Source organism: Mus musculus, chromosome 1 (genome assembly GCF_000001635.26).
Source record: "Mus musculus strain C57BL/6J chromosome 1, GRCm38.p6 C57BL/6J".
Classification (NCBI taxonomy): domain Eukaryota; kingdom Metazoa; phylum Chordata; class Mammalia; order Rodentia; family Muridae; genus Mus; species Mus musculus.
The window spans coordinates 165,643,451-165,662,811 of NC_000067.6; the positions used below are offsets into that span (position 1 = coordinate 165,643,451).

General features: G+C 47.2%; 1 protein-coding gene and 1 pseudogene across 7 annotated transcripts in view; both read right to left on the bottom strand.

The window, feature by feature from the left end:
• On the bottom strand, nt 423-1,255 carry Gm18407 (predicted gene, 18407; annotated as a pseudogene).
• Rcsd1 (RCSD domain containing 1) overlaps nt 5,495-19,361 on the bottom strand; it is a 61,119-nt gene continuing 47,252 nt past the window's right edge. For all 7 annotated transcript variants that reach the window (XM_006496784.1, XM_006496781.1, XM_011238794.1 and 4 more), the window contains 4 exons: nt 15,923-15,994; nt 14,049-14,252; nt 11,855-12,586; nt 5,495-6,760 (listed from right to left, as the gene is read on the bottom strand). In XM_006496784.1, coding sequence (XP_006496847.1) covers nt 6,728-6,760; nt 11,855-12,586; nt 14,049-14,252; nt 15,923-15,994 — 1,041 coding nt within the window. In that variant the 3' untranslated portion in view covers nt 5,495-6,727. The remainder of the gene's footprint in view (nt 6,761-11,854; nt 12,587-14,048; nt 14,253-15,922; nt 15,995-19,361) is intronic.

The window sequence follows — 19,361 nt, forward strand, 5'->3', positions numbered from 1 at the left end:
AAGTTTATTGAAACAGGTCAGGAAGTGCAAGTCTGAAGCATGTTGACACCGATAAACAACAAAGGTCGATCAGCAAATAAATCATTTTGCTGGCTACTGCTCTACTAAGGCTCAACAAACAAAATAGATACATATGAAAATGGTCATGAATAATATTAAGTGACCCATTTGGTAAACTTACGTACATCTTGTATGCAAACCTAAAGAAAGTGCACCTGGGACTATTTCTGTGTAAAAGCCATAATGACAAGCATGTTACCATCACAGAGGCAGAGCAGGTGGATCTGCGTGAATTTCAGGGCAGCCAAGGCTACACACTGAGATCCTGTCTTGAAAAAAAAAAAGTCACATTGAAATAATAACAGTCTTACAAACCGGTCTCTCAAGAAAATATCCTAGTGAGTCTTGTTAGAAACGCCCTGTTCACCATTAGTCATTTCTGTTTTAACTGGAAATAGTTCTGCCCGTGTGGGTTTTGGAATCCTTGCTTCTGGTACTTTCATTGCGTAACTAGCATTCTCCACTGTGGTCAAGACCCTGCTTCATTCAAGATACATAGTTTCTTTAGAAAACTGGGGTGTCCCAGTGCACCAATGAAAAAGAATCACCATCATCCTGGCATTAAAAACTGGCTTCATTTGGGGAGAGGGGGGGTGCCCATGTCCTGCACTGTTAATACACATCTATAGGGATTCTCCCGTTAATCCAGCTACTCCCAGCATAACTAGCATTGGCTTTCGGTCTCCCAAAGTGCTTATCCTAAGCATAAAGAGATTGATGTGTCTAGTTTTCTTTTCCACTCTCTAAAGTTGCAAATATTGTTTATTCATTTCCGATTAAAGCACCTATTTTGGTAAAGTGTTGAAAAGCCTTCACATACTCCTGCAGTCCTGTAGTTGAGCCTGCCTGGAATTGACACGTGATTTTCCAGATAGTCCTTAGGCACCTCGTATATTCTTTTGGCCAACACCATCCAATTTAAGCCTCTGATATCTGTTCTGCATAGCAGGAGCATTTGTAACACTATAAAAGAGAAAAGCTGCTCTCTCGCTTTCAGCAGTGATTTCCCCACTTGGTTTTAGATGACTCTCAAATTTGCCATGTCGTCTATTCAGTTATAGATAGAAGGTCATTACCCCAGGAAGGAGACAGAGGGATGACCTGGGTTACGAAAGAACTGCCGTTCAGTGGGTGTCTGTGCTTCCCACTGGGGATCCTGCAGTCTTTTTTCTCTTCTTCCTCCTCCTCTTCTTCCTCTTCTTCCTCCTCTTCCTTTTCTTCCTCCTCCTCTTCTTCCAGGCTTTTTTTTTTTTTTTTTTAAGAGTCAGGCTAGGGATGTAGCTCAGCTGGCAGAGTGCTGGTGAGTCTGTATAAAGCGCTGGATTTGATGCTCAGCACCTTATAAACCAGGGGTGCTGATGCATGCCTGTATCCTAGCACTCAGGAACTGCAGACAGGAGGATTAGAAGTTCAAGGTACTGAGTTGGAGGCCAGCCTGGGATCCTGGAAGAGTCTGTTTCAGAACAAAATGAACATACACTGAGTAAAATTAAGATAAGCAATATATTTTTTAAAAACTTCTTAGTTTTATGTTTGTATGTGCACCCTATGTGCACAGTGCTCATAAAAGCCAGAAGGTTGTGAGCCACCGTGTGGGTGCTGGAACCAAACTTGAGTCCTCTATAAGAGCTGTAAGCACACTTAGCCACAGAGCCATCTCTTCAGCTCCAAGATAAGTTATGATTTTAAGCTACAAAGAAGGCAGGGCTTGTAAAACCACGTATTTCAGTATGTCTGTTCAAGAATGGATAGGGATGCCGCTAGAGGCATCGCAGAGCAGACTTTCCACCATATGCTTCCAGAGGTTCTCATCAGTAAGACAGCTCCTCCATGCCTAGGAGGTCAAGCCAGCCTTGATGTGGAAGTGCCTAAGGCCACCCAGCTCCATGGCTTCCTTGGATACTCAAAACAGTCTTGGTTACTGCCAGGGATCCTAGTCCCTGAAGAAAAAAGCCATCGTTTTCTTGGAGGGGGATGAGTTTCCAAATCTTAGTAATAATCTTTCACTAATAACCATAAGTTCATTCTAGAATCTTGTTTTTGAATGCTTGTTAAAGGGTAGTTAATTCCATTCATTTACAAAATGTTTTGATTACATTTACACACACACACACACACAGGCACACACGCATGCACGCACGTGAGCCTTGGTACATGTGTAGGGGTCAGAGGACAACACGTGGAGCTCAGGTGTCTCCCTCCACCGAGTGGGTCCAGGGGGCTGAACTCAGCTTGCTGAATTTGGCAGCACGAACTGTTCCCCGGTGAGCCGTCCCCCAGCCCCGACCCGCTCATGCTTTAGCTCAGGAGCAGTGGCAACGGTGGCACTGGCTATATAGGATGCCTCCTTTCCAGTAGTTTCTTCGAGTTTCTATGTAAAATATGTCATGAAGAGCTGGAGTCGTTAATCACCCGCGGACCCCGGAAACGGAAAGTCAGAGCTGCTCTTCAGCTCCAAGACTGTGTACCTGGCTTTTCTTGAGACGGAGCTCAAAAATCGACAGATGTGAGGTGACAAGTGGGGCCTTAGATTTCATCTATTTTGCTTGTGTTGTCATCGTTATTTTGTTTTGTTTTTTAAACAGTCTCATTATTTAGCTTAGCCTGGCCTCAAACTCAACAAGTAACCAGGCTTGCCTTGAACTCAAAGCAATCCTGCTGTTCTGGGCAAACACTGTGCTAACTGAGCCACATTCCCAGCCCATCATGACATTAAACTTTTGTTTAATCTAAAAGACCTAACCGGAAAACAATGCTGTCTTCTAATCATGTATAACTTTTCACTTGATGTGTATTCAACCACTACCTGGCTGACAGAGCCCAGGCCCAAACCAGCATGGCTGGCTTTGTTGGGGGAGATCTCTATGCAACAGTGCATAAAGGGCAACCATCAGCCCCTGTGGCTTCTTATGGTTGCCCAGTGATAGAGTCATCTCACAGGAAGAAACTTCTGAGAGAAAACACTTCCGTAATATCCAGCTGTAGGGTGCTTTTTTTCTTTCATTCATTCTTTCTTTCTGTCTCTATTTTATTTTATTTTATTTTATTTTTTGGTTTTTTTCGAGACAGGGTTTCTCTGTGTAGCCCTTGCTGTCCTGGAACTCACTCTGTAGACCAGGCTGGCCTCGAACTCAGAAATCCCCCTACCTCTGCCTCCCAAGTGCTGGGATTAAAGACGTGTGCCATCACTGCCCCGCTCTCTTTCTTTCTTAAAGATGTATTTATTTATTTTATGTATATGAGTATACGGTCACTGTCTTCAGACACACCAGAAGAAGGCATAGAATCCTAATACAGATGGTTGTGAGCCAACATGTGCTTGCTGGCAATTGACTTCAGAACCTCTGGAAGAGCAGCCAATGCTCTTAACTACTGCCAGGGCTCCAGCCCCGGGATATTTTCTTAATTAGTGATGATGTGGAAGGGCGGAGCCCTCCTTCATGGTCTCTGCATCAGTTTCCTGCCCTGTTTGAGTTTCTGTCCTGACTTCGTTCAATGATGACCAATGATAATAGAAGTGTAAGCCAAATAAATGCTTTTCTGCCCAAGATGCTTTGGTCATGGTGTTTCATCACAGCAATAGAAACACTAAGGCACCCATTAACTAATTCTATATGAAGTTGATCTATGTGATTGTAATTTTGTCAACTTAATGTTTTATTTTCAACCTGACACAACTAAGGACCACCTTGAGAAGAAAGAACTTCAATTAAAGAATTGCCCAGTCCACTTTCACCTATGACTGTGAGAAGTCGTCTTGATTTGTGATTGATGTGGGAGAGTCCAGTCCACTGTGGGCGGTGCCATCCCTAGGCAGGTGGACCTGCGCCTTCAAAGAAAGCTCGCTGAGCAAGCCAGGAAGAACAAGCCAGTAAAGAGCATCCCTCTGTGATGCATCAGTTCCTACCAGAGTTCCTGCCCTGGCTTCCTTCAGTGACGGACTGTGAACTGGAAGTGCAAGCTAAACAAATCCTTTCCTCCCCGAGCTGCTTTTGCTCAGGATGTTTTAACACAGCAACAGAAAGGAACACGCAGTCTCTAAATCTGGGAGGTCTCTTCCCACCTCCCCACTTCCTGGAGGAAGGATGCAGTATGGAATTCAAGCTGAACTTGAAAGGCCATGAAAGCATGCCCTACTCTTCAACTCATCGCTACGGGAGAATCTGTTTTCTTTCAAACCCTTAAAGAAATCCAAACAAAATAAGATCTTCCCTGCCTGGTTCTGAAAACCTGTCACTCAAGACACAGACCAGCTTTGTGCATACATCCTGTCCTCAAAGTCTTTGAGACCTTCCTGCCTCGGTCTCCCTAGTAAAGGGATTACAGGCGTGAGTCACCAAGCTTAGCTGCAGGTGATCTTTAAAGCCAAATATCATCCCTAGGCACAGTGCTGCATGCCTTTGGTCCCAGCACTCAGAGGCAGAGGCAGAGGCAGGGGGATCTCTATGAGTTTTGAGGCCCGCCTGATCTATAAAGTATTCTCCAGGACAGCCAGAACTGTAGACAGACCCTGTCTCAACAACCCCCAAATGTGGAGTCCTCCCTATCTACCATAGAAGTGCAGCACTTGGTCTTGGTTGCTTCAGAAAGGGGAGCAAACATTGCCAGGGGAGGACAGGAAAGCATCTGCCCTGTTGGAACACCCTGCCAAGAGGACTCTTGGGACTGAAGAGCCCCCGGGAATAGAGTGGGCTATTTTCATAAACTAGAACAAATAACGTAAGTAACAGGAGCTAGGATTGGGGAATGGACAAAGGTACCTTTGACATCACCAGGCATGTCCCTGTGGTGTCACAGTGTCACTACATTTCAAAGCTGCTCCCTTCTTGTCTGCTACAACATGCTCAGAATCTTTAGGAGAACAGTCTCCTCTATGTCTAAGCCTGCCCTTCCTGCTGTACACCTTTCCCACCACACACAATCATAAGTTATTCACAGTTGCCATGCCTCATGTCCACCAAGCAGTCCTGTGAGTGTGGAAACAATCCACTGAGATGCACATATAAAACCGCGTGGTCCTCAGGGGGTGGACATCTCTGGTGACAGACAAGTAAGTAGGTAGACAATACCCAGATTAAAAAAATGTCAGACATATACTTTCTCCTGAATTTTGTTAAAATTCAAAGCTTATAATGTGTATGACATTGTCAGTCTTGACCAGCTCAAAAGTCTGTGACAACTTAGAAACCACTTTAAAATTTGTTTTGAAAAATAACATGTCTCACATATTAAAACTATCTTGGAATCAGGAAACCTTTAACTCGGATGAGAAATTGTGGTACCACCTGTGACATTGGCTCTTTTGTCTGTGAGAGTGTTTTCTGAAGGCAGAGTTGGTGTGATCTAATGAACTAACAGGAAAACCATCCCTTTTAGAATACAGGTCTGCACCCTGAGACACAGAGCTACTGAATTCAGAATAAGAACCAACCCGGAAGATTCATCATTTATTTATGTTAACATTTCTTCAGCAGGAGTTCATGGAGGGGAGGGTGATCAGAGGAATGGATATCAGACCGACCCATATTCCTGCAAACCCTGTTTTATCCCCGGACAGGATACTGAGCAGGAGTTCCTGATGAAAACAGGCTGGAGACCCTAACTCATGCCTCCTGAGTCTGGGAGAAGAACTTGGAGTTGAGAAATGCTTACTGAGAACCAGGCACAGTGATGCATACCCACAATCTAGAGGCAGAGGCAGGGGGATCACTAATTCAAAACCAGCCTGGGCTACATATAAGTCTACATGGTGAGATTTGAAAAAACAAAAACAAAAGCAAACAAACAAAACTTCATAGAGAAGCGAAGAGAGACGCTCTCAGAAGGTAAGCTGTACTGCGGACACTGAACGTCCCTCCCAGAGGCCGGCCAGTTTCCTGTTCAAGTGTAACCTTCCAGGAGAGTACAACCCATGCTCAGAGCAAGGCAGGCATATGGTGGCACCTTGAGGGGTGGAGGGGATGAATCCTGCCTCTCCTTTGGATGGGATGAGATGGATCAATCACCTCCCCTTGTTCTCATCAGCCAGGCTGTGTGGGACAGGGAAAAGTTCCTGTCCTTGGAGCAGGCAGGAACACGACTTTAAATGTTTTAATAAATATCTCTTTGAGTTTTTGAAACTGGTCAGCTGATTCCCATCTGGAGCAAGCAGAACGGTCGTCGTGAGGGCTTTGGTATGTTTTCAGGTCTCGGTAACTTAGGGAATCTTATTCTCCACAAGACTACCTTCTTTATCTACCTAAAATTAGTTGTAAGTTACGTCTGAGAACCATAAAAACATTAGAACGATAGAAAAAGGCCGTAACTTTACACAAGTTCAACAAGAGCCTAGTTGGGAGGTTGGCTGCAGGAAGACTTGGGGATCAACAGGAAGGTCGTGGAGCAGACACCACACCAAATTGCTTTAAATATATTTAACTTTGAGTCGTGCGTCAGGTGACACAAACTCAAGTTGATAAAACTCTACTGTCCTCAGCTCTCATCTCCAGTGAGGAGACGGTTGGTGTAGCCTACGGGGGACCATCCACCCTGCATCCTGGGCTGTCTCCAGATGCTCGGTGTATTCTGCTTCTGCAGTGGCTTCATGCACTGCTGCTGCTGCTGTTACTGCTGCTGTTTCCAAGGAGATGTCTCCAGTGGCCCCATCACTGGTACCCTGAGCCCTTCATCACATTCGGGTATCCTCGATGGGGATGTCATCCTGTGAACGGGGAAGAAAGACACAGCGTTCAGCAGAGCTCCTTCAGAGTGAGAGACAAGGAAAAAATTCATGAGGTAGGAGTGAGCCAGCAGACAATATTCCCGATGTACTTATTCACACACCATTTAATCTTCACCTCGCCCATGGGAGTTAGGTGGTTGTATTAACTCTATGTTACAGTTGAAACAATTATGGTACAGAGACAGAAATGACTTTCCTGGGTTACACAACTAGCAAGTGGTCCAGTTGGGACTCCATCCCAGGGACCAGAGCTTCAGACTCCGGCTACTAAACACCCTCCTTCTTTGAAGCCTAGCTTCGCCCTTCTCTTTCCATTCAACGTCATTCTTCTTGAATTACTAGTCAAGATTTTTGGCAACAGAGAGAGGATGAAAGAAAAGACTGTCTTTTGTGATGCAGAGGTAGAGACCTGGCCATGCATGCCTGAGGTCTGGGTTTGGTCCCCAGCACTGCAAATAAGAAGTAGTAGACTGTACACGTAGACAGAAATCACAACAAAGGAGCTGTTTGTCCAATGCTCATCAAAAATGGCACTGTTGGGTCCTTCTGTGTTTGTTTATTTGTTTAGATGATAAGTAAACACATTTACAAATGTGCTCAGGGCTTGTGATGTGGTCCGTCCTAGTGGATGAGACTGGACACAAGCAAGTTCTTGAGTTTGTAGTGGTTTTGGCTGGGGTTGTCATGGATGCTCAGGAAGGAGACGATGGAGGCATGGTGAGAGGGCCCCCAGGCAATAGTCATAGCTGGGTCCAGGGAGCCTAAACCCAGAAGTGTGAACTGAGTTACTTCTAAGCAGTATCACGTTTGTGGGGTAGCTCAGTGGCTAGCAAAGTGGGATGCAAGGAGGAGAAATTTGATGATTATCAATAGGGTGGATCTGAGGACCAGGGATTCAGAGGGAGTGAGCTGTGATTACAGACACCAGGAAGACGGAGTTGCCCAGAGCTGGCATGGCAGTTGGCCAAGGAAGGGAGAAAAGAAAGAGATCTTGGGAAAGGACAGTTGTGTGGATGGGGTGTGGGTGGAGTGTAGGGAGGGGGCCCCCGTATGAACCAGAAGGGATAAGGGGCCCCAATGGCAAGATTTAGTGACCGCATTTCCTGAGGGAAAGAAAGAGGAAGCAGTAAGCCCAGACAGGGGAACGAACTCTCAGATAAACACAGGCTCTCAGAGTTACACAGGCTCTCAGGATGTGTATCTCCTGCTGTGGAAGAAAAAAACATCAGCCAACAGAGAAAGAAAAACTGACTAGGAGAAGCAATCAAGTTAGGCAGTAAGGGAGGCCACCCATATTTAGGGTTGGCACATTAAAGCGTGGGATGAATTGAAGACATCCCTATTGCCTTTTGTGGATGTGTGCTCCTGTAACCCTGGCTGGCCTTCAGCAGGCTATGTGACTGAGGATGGCCTGGAACCTCTCTTCTGCCTGCCTCAACCTACCAAGTGCTGGGATTATGTGTGTGTCACGGCACCTGGCAAGTGTTTCCTTATCAACAGAGTCCCAAGTCCTATGACCCCTACTTTGAACCCCCAGTCTGTCCCGCATCCATAAAGATGTCTAATCAGTGCTGACTTGAATGAATTCAACTGGAATTCATTTATTTGATCAATTGATTTCCATCAATCAAAGCCCAAAATGGGCATTAGATTGGGAATGGGAAACCACTTACTACTGTTTACTGCCTGTTTCTGCCAGCCAGGTATTCTGGAAAGACCCAGGATAGGCTTGGGTCCCTAGGGATGTGCCAAGATTCTGCCTCTGGGGAATCCTTTTGCCCTAGAGTCTGAGGCATTCTGACTTTAATCTTGGATCAGGCTGGAGAGGGACCAAAGAAGATAGGAAGCAGAAGCCCTCACAGATTAGACAGATAATTCACCCCGGCAGAGGTGCTCCTTAAACTGTACTCTGATGAACAGGGGCCTAATAGGTTAGCACTGTTGGAGCTCGGTGTCCTTGGACAATCTCCAGACCTACATGCCTTCCTTTCTAAAACCAGGAGGGTGGGCTAAATAGTATAAAAGTTTTGCCTCTCAGTGGTGAGTGGGGGTTGGGGGGGTGTGTTAGGGCTGTGGGGGGAGTGGGGCGTAGGGGGTGGGGGTAGGAGGTGGGGTAACAGGGATTGTGAAGCTCTTCTTTCTCTGTCTGAGCTGCTATTTGCGGGGAGAGTACGGTTGAGGTGTTTTGTCCCCTGGCCAGGGTTCTCTAGGTTAGGAATACAGAGTATAAAACAGGAGAGAGGACCAGAGAGCCTGCCCCATAGCACTTGCCTGGATTTTCTTTGGGAAGCCACCCTTTACCTAAGACTCTCCTGAAACAACAAAGTCCTGCCAACTCAGCAGCCCAGGAGACTCTGACCCCTGAGGACCAGGAGATGCTGTCAAAAAGGCAGGAACCTCCCAGCCCAGGAAATGGCCTGGGGGGTCACTGGTGGAGCATTCCTTGGATTCCAAGAGGACTAAAGGTTTGGGAATTTGGTGTAATCTTCTGGGGATTTAGTGGAATTTCCAGGTTCCAGAAGATTCTAAACCTAGTGACTAACCCTAATTCAAGGACGGCTCAGTTGGAAAAGGATTTCCTTTGTATGCTAGTAGGCCATGAGGCCTGCGGGGAGCCTCAGAGCCAGGCAGCCCCTCCTGTTCCTGCTGTTCTACCATTATGAGCCATTTACATTAGGCCAAGGGGTTCTCACTCCCTTTTAAAAATCCATCCACTCAGATGACATAGTGGCACACACCCATCCCAGTACCCAAGAGGCTAAGGCAGAAGGATTTCCTTGAGTTCAAGGCCTCTTGGACTAACAGTGAGCTCTAGGACACCCTGAGCTATAAACTAAGACCTTGTCTCAGGAAACTAATGAGGTGATTAAAAACCACTCATTCTCTCTACACGTATTTTTAAAGACCTACCATAGTCCAGATTCTACTGTAAGTTTTGGGATTATAGTAGAGGAATAGCACAAGAGACAATAGAAATAAGCAGGGGAGGAGTTGGAGAGATTGTTCAGTGGTTAGGGTCACTGGGTTTGGTTTCCGCACTGTGGCTCACAACCATCCCTAACTCCGGTTCTAGAGGTTCCGACGCCCTCTTTGGCCGCCAAAGGCACTACGCATGCGCAAAGGAACTACGCATGCGTATACTACACATACACACATACGCAAGCAAAACATGCATACACATAAAATGAAATAAATAAATCTAAACAAACATCAAAAACCCCAGGAGAATGATGCAGTGGAATTATGGGAGAGAATAACTGGGGGGTGGGAGCAGATTCCTTTGCCTGAGATGTCACAAGGCAGGCTTTAGGGAAGAGGTCGCTGTCACCTGAGACCTGAAGGATAGGCTGGATGGAAGTAGTCACAGGAGAATCAGAAAGAAGAGCGTTCTCACTGGGAGGGGCTGGAAAGGCAGGAAGCTCTGAGTGAGGAAGGAATCTGGTGTGTTGCAGGAAGCAGACAGCAGATGGCCAGAGCCCAGCTCCGGGGAGGGCCAGGGAAGAGAGTGTGTGTCCTTCACCAAGATCTTATTTGAAAAGCAGAGTGCAACAGATGTGGTGCAGGATTTCAAGAAGAGGTCACATGGCTTTAAGGCGCATCCTGCATCTGAGGACAGGTGGCTTATAAGAGAGAAGAGAGGAGGAAATCTGAGACACAGATACAGCAGAGGTCACACAGAGATGGTGACAAAGATCGGAGGAGGCATCCTCAAGCAACTGACTGCCAAACGTTTATGATCCCCGACCAGAAGCTGGGGGAGGGGAGGTCAAGGGAAGATCACAGAGGTGCAGACAGCAACTAACAGAACACAGACAGGTTTTCCTTTAGCCCTCTGGAGGGGCTCAGGTTATCAACAGCTTAACTTTGGAGTCCTAATTCTGATGTTCAGGACTGTGAGAAAGTACATTTCCTTTATCTATCTATCTATCTATCTATCTATCTATCTATCTATCTATCTATCTATCTATGTATCTATCTATCTATCTATCTATCTATCTATCTATCTATGTATCTATCTATCTATCTATCTATCTATCTATTATCTATTTATTTATATTTATACTTATGTGCTTATTTATGTATTTATTTATAGGCAGGGTCTTCAACTTTTTCACGGGCTCACTATGCCTTTTTGTTTGGACTCACTAGTAGCCCAGGCTAGCCTTGAATTTACATTGACCTTCCATTTCACATTGAGTGCTGGGACGACAGGCAGGCGCTGCGCACCCAGCTCATTGGTATTGTTTTAAGCCACTAAGCCTGTGGCAATGTGTCTGGAAACCCTAATAAGAGAGGTGAGACATTTTGCCAAGAGTAGACCCAGCCAGCCAACTACCCACCAGTCTACCCACCCTTTGGTTACTGTGTAAAGAATGAACCCTATCAAGGATGGGAGGAAGGCAGACAAGAGGCTACTGTAGTAGGACGCACATAGTGGCTGAGTGACCTACCAACACGGGAAAGGAGAACATAAAGATGACAAGGCCAAGGAAATTGTCAGGAACAGGCTGGGGAGGGCACTGAGTTGTCCTTGCAGAACTTCCAAGGCATCCCCAGGATTCTCCTAAGGCAGACAGGTGAATTTAAGGGGAATTTCTGGGAGCTAGTTGAAACAGACAGGTAGCGAGCAGTTAAGACAGAAGGCCAGGAAGTGTTCCACCTCCCTAGTCAGAGGCAACCTGAGACATTGCTTGGGTCTGGGTGGATATCACGCAGAGCCTCCTCCTGGGCTTGGAAGTGTCCCTGATGTCCTACCCTTCTCTCTACACACAGACTCTTTCTCTTCAGGACCCCAACAGCAGCAGCACCCTGTTCCCCTTCAGTTCACATTGCCAACGTTAGTCACTGAGATATGGCCAATCCTGGCTCACTGCATGCATACCCAGAAGCTGACCCAGTCAGCTAGAAGCAGACCAGAACACAACAGAGACAGGGCAGTCTCTCCTCAGTCAGCACTGGGTGGGGAGTGGCGGTGGGTGGTGGGTAGAGGGCGCTGTTGACTTTGCTTCTGCATACAGAGCTGATAGGGGCAGCTCTGGTCCTGATACAGCATAAACCATCAGGGCCACCTACCATGGAGACTGCTTTCTCATTCTGGATCTCACTGGTGATCTCTCCCGCAGCATGGTCAGCCCCTGGGCTACAGCTTGGCTCCAGAGGCGCCTCCTCCTTTTGCTTTGTATCCGGCTCTGCGATAGTAGTACCTTCTGCTTTTCCAGAAGAGGTTTGTGGGGCTTTCTCCCTGACCACTCCCTCCTCCTCAGGCATATTTGCGTCTGGGCTTTTCTGTCCGAGCCTATCTTCATCTGCTACCCTCTCCTCAGAGGCTGTCCCTTCAGTGGCCTTCCCAGTGTCTGTATGCTCTCCCGGGGTTGTCTCTTCCCGTGGGCTTCCGCACCCATTCTCAGCCTCTGGGCTGCCGGTTTGCGATGGCGCCTGGACCTCTGGATGACCCTGACTAGCTGTGTCTGGATTCTGTCCAACCTTCTCTCCAGCATTCGCCTCCTCTGGGGTCCTGACCAGCTCCTCTGGCTTCTCTGTGCTGTTACACGTGTTCCTTCTCCGTGGCTTTTCTGCAGACCACGGAGTTCCCTCCACCCCGTCTGCCATAGCCTCCTGGTTGAGTTGAGGGGACCCGGGGTCCTTGCTCTTGCTAGCAAACACGTCATCCCCATTCTCTTCCCTGGCACCGTTTTCCTGAGATGGCTCCACAGCCCTGTAATCTCTAAAATCCCCACAGTCCGACTGAGACCTTCGGAATCGCCGCGAGGGAGGACGTCTTTTTATTGAGCCTCTAGTCCGCACCTGGAAGAAGATATGAAGGAACATTATCTTAAAAATTAAAAAGGTACCCCGGAGCTCTTGACTCTAGCTGCATATGTATCAAAAGATGGCCTAGTTGGCCATCAACGGAAAGAGAGGCCCATTGGACTTGCAAACTTTATATGCCCCAGTACAGGGGAACGCCAGGGCCAAAAAGTGGGAGTGGATGGGTAGGGGAGTGGGGGGGAGGGTATGGGGGACTTTTGGGATAGCATTGGAAATGTAAATGAGGAAAATACCTAATAAAAAAATATAAAAAAAATTTAAAAGGCCAGGTGGAGGGCTATGTATTCTGGGAAAAAAAACAAAACACTACAGGCTCCTTTAATTTCCTAGGAGGGTGTAAAGTTCTTTGCTGTTCATTACAAATCAGAATCTAGAGCAGTGGTTCTCAACCTCTGAGTCACGACCCCCACAGGGATCACATAGCCGATATTTACCTTATGATTCCTAACAGTAGCAAATTTATAGTTATAAAGTAGCAACAAAATAATTTATGGTCACCACACCATGAGAAACTGTCTTAAAGGGTCGCAGTCTTAGGAAGGTTGAGAATCTCATTGGAGGTTTGTAGAATGACTTGGTGAGCTGCAGATTTTTGTCTCAGGAAGATGGCAATGCTTTGCTTGTGTTAACAATGTGCGGAGGCAGTTCAGTGAGCAAAGCGTTTGCAGAGGAAGAGTGAGCGTCTGAGTTTGGGTCCTTAGGACCCGTGTGAAAGACAAGGAGAGTGAGCTTGGAGAGAGCGTGAAAGAACCTAGTGGGGAAACCCCCACTCAATTTCTGTTCGGAGCACCCAAGAATCACGAACAGACGACCATCTTGATGTAAAAGCATGAGGTAGTTTAATGACAGAGCTCCGGGCTGACACATATCTCCCACAGGAGACAGAGGTGTTGACCACATGGTGGAGCCATAATGGCGGAGCTCCGGTTCGAAACGTATCTCACGCAGGAGACAGTGGTTTCGACCCCGAGGCTTGGAAGCTAGGGGTTTTTATAGAAAAGGGGTGGGGCTGGGGGAGGAATTGGCGAGGTTTTACATGATTGGTCCATTTAAACATCAACAGACTGTCAGAAGGGCGGGAGATAGGGAGGCACTAGGCCAGTCAGGACATGTAATGACGGGCCTGCCCGGGCATGTCCTGGCCTGTTCTGCTATGTTCTTAGCCCCAGGTTTCAAAGCTCACAAACAACTCTTTGGGCTATTTGACATAAATTACATGAATAACATGTCTCAAGTTTTATTTCCTTTCAAGCGCATCCCTGCAGCTGGCATTGTGAGACAGCAGACCCCTGCAGCTAACAGCTGACCAATAGTGAGCTTCATGTTCTGTGATGATGGCCCCCAAACCCTGTAGGTGATGTCTTTTTTACAATAGTCGAAAGTTTGAACACTTAAAAGTTTCCTCAGCACACCACAGTCCAAGCGAGCAGTAACTTACCTTATTGTAAGAGGGCAGGTGAGTTCCTTCCGGGGGCTGGTCAAAGCTCACAGGCACCTCTTCTGCCTCACTTGGGTGGGATCGGATGCCGGGGCTACTGGGTGTGGAAGGGGGACTGTGAAATGGTGATACGATGGCCTTGAGTCCGGGACTTTTGGGTGAAGCCCCAGGCAGAAGAGCTGCCGGGTCAAAGGCTAAGTTGGCCTGCCAAGAAAGGGGAGAAGATGAGGGCTTCTGCTGTGTTTGTTCACTGGCTTCACAGCTGGTTGAGGGTAGCTATCAGCAAGCTTGTGTTCATGTCCCCAACCAATCATCCGCTGTCACTTACATTGTGGCTGTTCCAGAAGCATGGCCTACCCGACACCTTGGATGCTCAGATCAGGATGAAGTGGATTCACTATTAGACACGCCCAACAAGAATGGAACTGCCCTGGCCTGGCATAGTGCTGCAAGCCTTTAATCCCAGCACTCAGAAGGCAGAGGCAGGCAGATCTCCATGGGTTTGAGGTCAGTCTGGGAAGTCTAGGCCAGCTGGGGCTCCATAGTGAGACCCTAACTGATGATGATGATGGTGGTAGTGGTGACAACAGAGGAGTGTCGCCACCACCCAACACCTCTCAGGCTCTTGCAGTATCTGGCACCCATGTCATCCCCCCATTAGCCAGGAGCATTTGCTGCTCATAGTATCTGCCATGTGCAGCTATTGCCTCTGCAGAGACTCTACACGGTCAGTGTTGGTCTCCTGGCACATCAGGAAGGTGGCTTAAATCACCTGAGGCTCATGGCAGGCCTCCTTGTCTCTCGAGCCTCCAGGGAGAGTTCTGTCTTTAGAGACAGCACACTGATGGACACGGCAGTCTACAGGGTGTCTGCCCTCCAGTCACCACGATACAGGTGACACCAGATGAACATGGATATAAAGGGACACCGAAGACCAAAGGGAGAGTTACTCAAAGGTAACTAAAGCCTAAGAAATCTACAGATTTGGCTGGGGAACAGGTGGCAGGCCCCAAATCAACCTTACAGATGTTAGAGCAGGAAGGTTATGGAGGGATTACGTGCGAACAGCCCAGACAGGGTGTCACGGAGCTCAGGTTGGCCTTCAACTCACTAATTAGCCTAGAATGACCCTGAACTTCTGAGCCTCCTTTGCTACCTTTAGGGTGCTGGGATCACAGGCTTGTTCCACCATGCTGATTTTTGAGGTGCTAGGAATAGAACTTTGAACTGAATTGGCCTATCTGCACACTAAGCAAGCACTCGACATCACCAGGCCACAGAGTTTTAGCGCCCTCTAGGGGCACACATCTTGCTTCTGCTCTCTGTAGTTCCAATCCCACACAATAGAATCTTTCTGATATAACTGGGCGGGTCAGACGGAGGACCTCCCAGAGAGGGGACTAGGCAAGAGAGGCAGATGGAGCACCAGAAAATCCCACATACCCAACTCCAAATACAGGATCTTTCTCTTAATAGCTGCCGTATGAGCTTTAGCAAATCTAAATACCATTTCTGGTCCTCTATTTGTCCCAACTTTTAGTCCGACCTCCACAATCTTCTATAGATGATTTCTGGTTACTCTCATGCATTGCTTGGTTAATAAATACCCCAAATCACAATATCCCCCCACCCCGCCCCCAGGCAAGACTGATGGCCTTGAGAATCTCTGAAGGACAGAACTGGATGTATAGAAAACTCACAAGCTGAGAAACAGCACTGTTAAGCCCAGGCCATACTTTTTGTTTGTGTTTTTGTTTTTAAGTACCATGTGATAACAGGAAGGAAGGGGCAGCACCATACATGTCACGTCACGTCACGTCACGTCATGTCATGTCACGGGAGTGTGTGGGAAGCAGGATGTGTTCTGCACATACCTGAAGCTTCTCGATCAGGGGTGAGCTCTTCACCTTGATTTTAGGTGGGTGGCTGGCGCCGGATGGTGATTTCTACAGGACAAACAGACCAAAATGACCAAGTGAGCTAGAGGGAGGAGGGCGGAGGGAGGAGGGAGAAGAGAGGGTGGGCTATTAAGCCATCACCGCTTTGGTGCCGTACCACTTACCTCAGGCCTAGAGGAGACAGGCCTGCTGTTCCCACCCCCTCACCTCATCACAAGGAAGACCACGAGTTTGAGCTGAGAAGTCGGGGCAGACATTCATATCACAGGAAACCTCCCATCCCAGGAAGAATGACTTCATTGTCATTAGGAGGAAAAACTACGTCTGTGGGGATCAAGGCCTTCACCTCATGGCCTTCTGCGAGGCAACTTAACAATTGGAGGGAATTTCACAGACCAAAGGCAAAATGGCCATCCACTCTCTGGTCACAAACAAAGCAATAAATCACAGGCTGGGAATGAAATCAGGCAGAGGTATTATTAAAGCCCCTCCATTGGATTAATACTTTGGAAAATTCCACCAACAGCGTGGTTCATATGCCAGAATTTCCCCCAACACTGAATATTCATATAAACAGGCCGATGTGTGTGTTAAGTATCTACCAATCCCACCACGGATTGTGTTAGTTATATGAGGATGAAGGTGATTTAGTTTCTTCCCATAACTAACAGTCAGAGGCTGCTCTCTCTACTATGTATACTCTGCTAATTACTTTTGTGATCAGTGCACACCAGGAATCATTCCTGCTTCCAGATTACATATTTATAAATATGTATAATTCCAGATTGGTGCCTGGTTTTATTCTAAATTCCCACTACAATGCAAGAAGGACAGCAGCCACGTAATGATTAAGGGAGGGTGAAGAAACGGAAAACGCCTTTCAGGTTGATAGACAAGGCCAAGCACGGGAGGGGTTTCTCCAATAGTTTGGGCCACTCCAACCCACCCCTGTCTCCATATATGAGTGTATGGAAACCATAAGAAGAGAAGTACTGCTGATCTCTGGGTAATGTTCTGAGACATCTGGTTATATTATAGTTGTAGAAGAAGAGAGACCGACTCAGCTGGTGTCGACTCCCAGTGTCGAGGGAGAGTATGCTGCAGTGGGGCAGTGGATGACTGGGACTCAGAGACCTGCCTCCTTCTGACTCTGCTTTTGGTGGGCAGATGGATGCCTGTCCTGTCAGGATGTGGTGGCTAAGGCAAAGGATGCTGAGGCCTTCCCTTCAAGCTCTGGGTTGCCATTATCGCTGTGAGTCTCCCTCGTCAGACACTTTGCTGAGGCAGTCAGTCATGGACCCTTTTGTTTCTAGTGAGTGTCAAGATCCTCCTGTCCCAACTGGGAGGTTCTTAATTTCTGGTCTTCACAAGGGAATGGTGTTTTGGAAGTTTCAGCTTTAGAAACTACAGCAAAAATTTTGCTACCAAAGTTCACTTTAGGTGATATAATTTCAGTACTAGAGACCTAGCAGATGTCGGACTGCGGACCCTGTACTGATTTGACTACAAAACAGAATGAAGCCCCGTACAACTGCCAATGTAATTCACACCATGGACAGCAGATGGCAACATTTAGTTGATAATTTAATCACAGGCATCAGGCCAGTGGTGGGACTAAGTCAGTCAGTGGAGATGAACCAACGTGGTGTTCATACATTTTTATGTTTATGTGTATTGCTATACCATCCCAATAATGTATTATGATATAAGTTGTTGATCTGATAGTTTTGGATGGAGTGGTGTTCATGTCCTTTCAACACCCTGTCATTTGGTTTTCCCAGGTAAGGTAACTTGTCATTTTGCCTGTAGTCTGTAGGTGAAATTCTGGGGCTGACTCCACATCTCAGACACAGAATATATAGGAGTCCCAGCCATCCTACCCACCCCCATGTGTGAGCAACGTCTGTGCCTGTGGGATGTAGGTGCTCCTGTAGGCTGCACACACTACAAAGGCTTGTAACACCTCCATTTAGTCCTGCCAGGCAGGTGAACTGCACCCTCTTTCTGACAGAGGTCTCATTGTGACATCCTGGCCTGGAGCTTGCTATGTAGACCAGTCTGGTCTTGAATTAGCAATCCTCCGAAGTGCTGGCATCACTGTTGTGGTTCGTGATGCCCTACTCTGTAAATTTCAAGGCAAAAAGAAAGTGACTAACCCTGGGGGCAATGTTGTCATGAACACACAGCATCTCACTCCAGAATGGATTTTCAATCTAAAACCATTCTATCCCTTGGCCATTCCTCGAGTTTAACTTTTCAAGGAAAGCTCTAAATTTCTATTCTCATAAAGTCCCTGAAATGAAGTTGTATACTCTAGTCACTACAAACCCGACCCACTGCATCTGTTTTCGTTCCCATGAGCATCGCTTCTGCATCCCCCGCCCCCTCCACTGATGTTCTCGTTCTCATTTTACAAATAAGGTATTAGTGTGGAGCAATGAGTCCTCTTGGGGCAAGCCTAGGTTATCAGGGGACAGCTCAGATGGCCGCAGCCACAGCCCATTATACCACAGCAGAGGTGCCAAGCTCAGCAGGGAAGAGCTGCTAGGAGAAGTTGACCCTCAGTAAAGAGAAGTTGCTGGTCATAGCTTTGTCTGGGAACCCCATGAAGTCACAGCACCATGATGACAGCACTGGTGGGGACCCAACAAAAACACAGAGTTTCTTAAACTCAGCCCCTGGGATTTCTCACCTCACAAGACTACCCTTGTTCAGTGGAGGGGAAGTTATTCCCAGAGCAGGTGGACCCAGGACTCCGCACCTACTCAACGGGGGGGTAGCTGTGACTTCTCGGCCCTTTAAATGTTTCAGAATTTATTTTGGCTGAAAAAAAAAACCTTATGTGTACAGGTGCTTTGCCTGCATGTAACTCTGTGCACCGATGTCCAGAGAGGTTAAACGAAGACATCAGATTCCTTGGCACTGGAGTAACAGAACCCAGGTCCTCTGAAACAGCAGCCAGTGCTCTTAACCACTGAGCCATATCTAAGTACCAAGTTTACTGCTCTTTAATCACACTTATCTAGTATTAATTTGTTTGTTTATTGTGTGTGTGTGTATGTGTGTGTTGCACGTGTGTCACTGCATGCGTGTAGAGGTCAGAGAACACCCTTTGAGAGTGGGTTCTTTCCTTTTACCATGTGGTTACTAAAGACAGAACTCGGATTCAGGCCAATGAATGGACTTGATGGCACGTAAGCACCTTCACCTGCTGGGCCCTCTTGCTGGCCCGGGTTCTTTGCTTTTTGATGCACTTCTGCTTGTGAGCCCTGGGGCTGACAAAAGGCTCGAAAACCATTCATCTACATCAAACGTTTCACTTTGTAGGGGATAAAATGTCCCAAGTTCACAGGGGTACTCCGTGCCTTTTATGAGGATGCTGGTCCCAGAAAAGAAGGGAAGGGAAGAAGAGGGG